At 66.5% G+C, this 1626-nt stretch overlaps 1 protein-coding gene across 1 annotated transcript in view; it reads left to right on the top strand.

Annotated features, from left to right (window-relative positions):
- MPV17 (MpV17 mitochondrial inner membrane protein) overlaps positions 1–139 on the top strand; it is a 4785-nt gene extending 4646 nt beyond the window's left edge. Inside the window, exon 4 of the mRNA XM_009895774.1 lies at positions 26–139. Coding sequence (XP_009894076.1) covers positions 26–139 — 114 coding nt within the window. The remainder of the gene's footprint in view (positions 1–25) is intronic.
- Positions 140–1626: the final 1487 nt, after the last annotated feature.

Below are 1626 nucleotides of genomic sequence, written 5' to 3'. Positions count from 1 at the left end.
CCCGCCCGGGCCCCCGCCTCCCCAGCCCCTGGAGCCCGCGGCTGTGGACCCTGTCCCCTCTGTCCCCAGGCTGGCCGTCGTCCAGTGCGTTGCCATCGTCTGGAACTGCTACCTGTCCTGGAAAGCAAATCGGATGTGAGGGGAAGCCGTGTCCCCTCGCAGCCCCCCTGCCTGCGCGCTGCCTGACTCTGCCCCACCTCCAGAGCTCCCCCTGGAACTGGCGCCTCTGGCTGCGGGTGGGGGACGGGGTACGCAGGGTGCCAGCAGCACCCATCCCGCTCTCCCCTGGGGGGACCTCATCACCTGCAGCTACAGCCCTCACTGCTCCAGGGACATGCGGAGGAGATGGCGACGACGGGTCCGCCTTGAGACCGGCCAGTGCTTGGGGCTGCTCCGGGTCTGGCAGCCTGTCGTGCCGTGGGGCAGCTCTGCCCCTCAACGCGCTTCTCCATCCATGCTCACTCCTCTGCCCAGGCTGTGGCCCCACACAGGGGGTGTTCCTGGTGTGGCATCGCTCTGTCCTCCCCCAGTGGGTCCCGGGGAGGGTGAGGAGGCAGAGCGGCGAGTGCCAGTGCTCTGGGCCGGGGGTGCTGTGGGTTGGGCACTGCCTGGCTCGGAGCTGGGGTCAGTGTTGCCTGCCCCGTCCTGGGCTGCCTGCAGCTCTGCAGCACCCGCTGCCCCAGTTTGGGTGCACCGCCCTCAAAAACGGGTTTCTCTGTAGCGCTGCCACAGATGGTTGGAACACCCAATAAATGGTGGTTTTCCCCTCTTGATTCTCATGACACTTGAGCTTGTGGCCCTCCATCCCGTGCCAGGGGCTGTGCAGAAGCAGTTTTAGCCTGCTCATTCCTGTGCTGGCGGAGCTGCTGGCAGCCCTGGTGTCCCCTCGGTGGGGTGGGGACCTAGCGCTGCTCTCCCAGCCCACAGGGAGGCGAGCAGGGCCGTGGGGCAGGGCAGAGTGACCGCTCCGCTCTCTGCCAGTTCCCCACGGAGCCGAGTGTGCCGCCATGGTGCTGGCACCGTGCATGGGGCTGGGGCACTGCGGTGCTGAGCGGCTCGGGTGTGGGTGGCCGACCCTGGCTGTCGGTGAGGGGAGGGGGTTGTCTGGCTTAGGGGGGTGTCAGCAGGTCCCACTGTGGCTGTTTGGTGGGGTGTGATGGTGGCTCCACTGCTCTGGGCCGTGGGACGGGGTGAGCTGCACCCCGGGGCTCACAGCACGCTTGATGCAGGGCTGCGCATCAAAGGGAAGGGTGCAGGAAGGGTCTGGGTGAGGGCTGGGATGGGGCCACGTCTACCTGTGCCTTGTCCGAGATGAGCTGGCCTGTCCTACCTGCAAGGCGTCCCATGACGCTGCTGCCCGCCTGCAATGCTGCCTCGTGGAGACGCACATTGGCTCATCCCAATCTTTAAGGGATCCCTTATCTTTAAGGTCCTTTCCAACCTAAACCATTCTATGATTCTATGATCGCAGACAGGGTCCGGCCCACACAGCGCCTTGCCTGGCACGTCCTGGCCAGGGTCTCCACGGCAGAGCTGGTGGGACCACAGTGGTTAATCTCGGCCGGGGGCCTGAGCCGCGGCCCCCTCGTCTGCAGCCCCGAGCAGCTGGATGGAGCCATCCCCCCG

The sequence above is a fragment of the Charadrius vociferus genome, unplaced genomic scaffold (assembly GCF_000708025.1).
Source record: "Charadrius vociferus isolate BGI_N301 unplaced genomic scaffold, ASM70802v2 scaffold1412, whole genome shotgun sequence".
Lineage (NCBI taxonomy): Eukaryota > Metazoa > Chordata > Aves > Charadriiformes > Charadriidae > Charadrius > Charadrius vociferus.
Note: the sequence above shows the minus strand (reverse complement) of the source record. Positions and strands in the feature narration are given on the sequence as shown.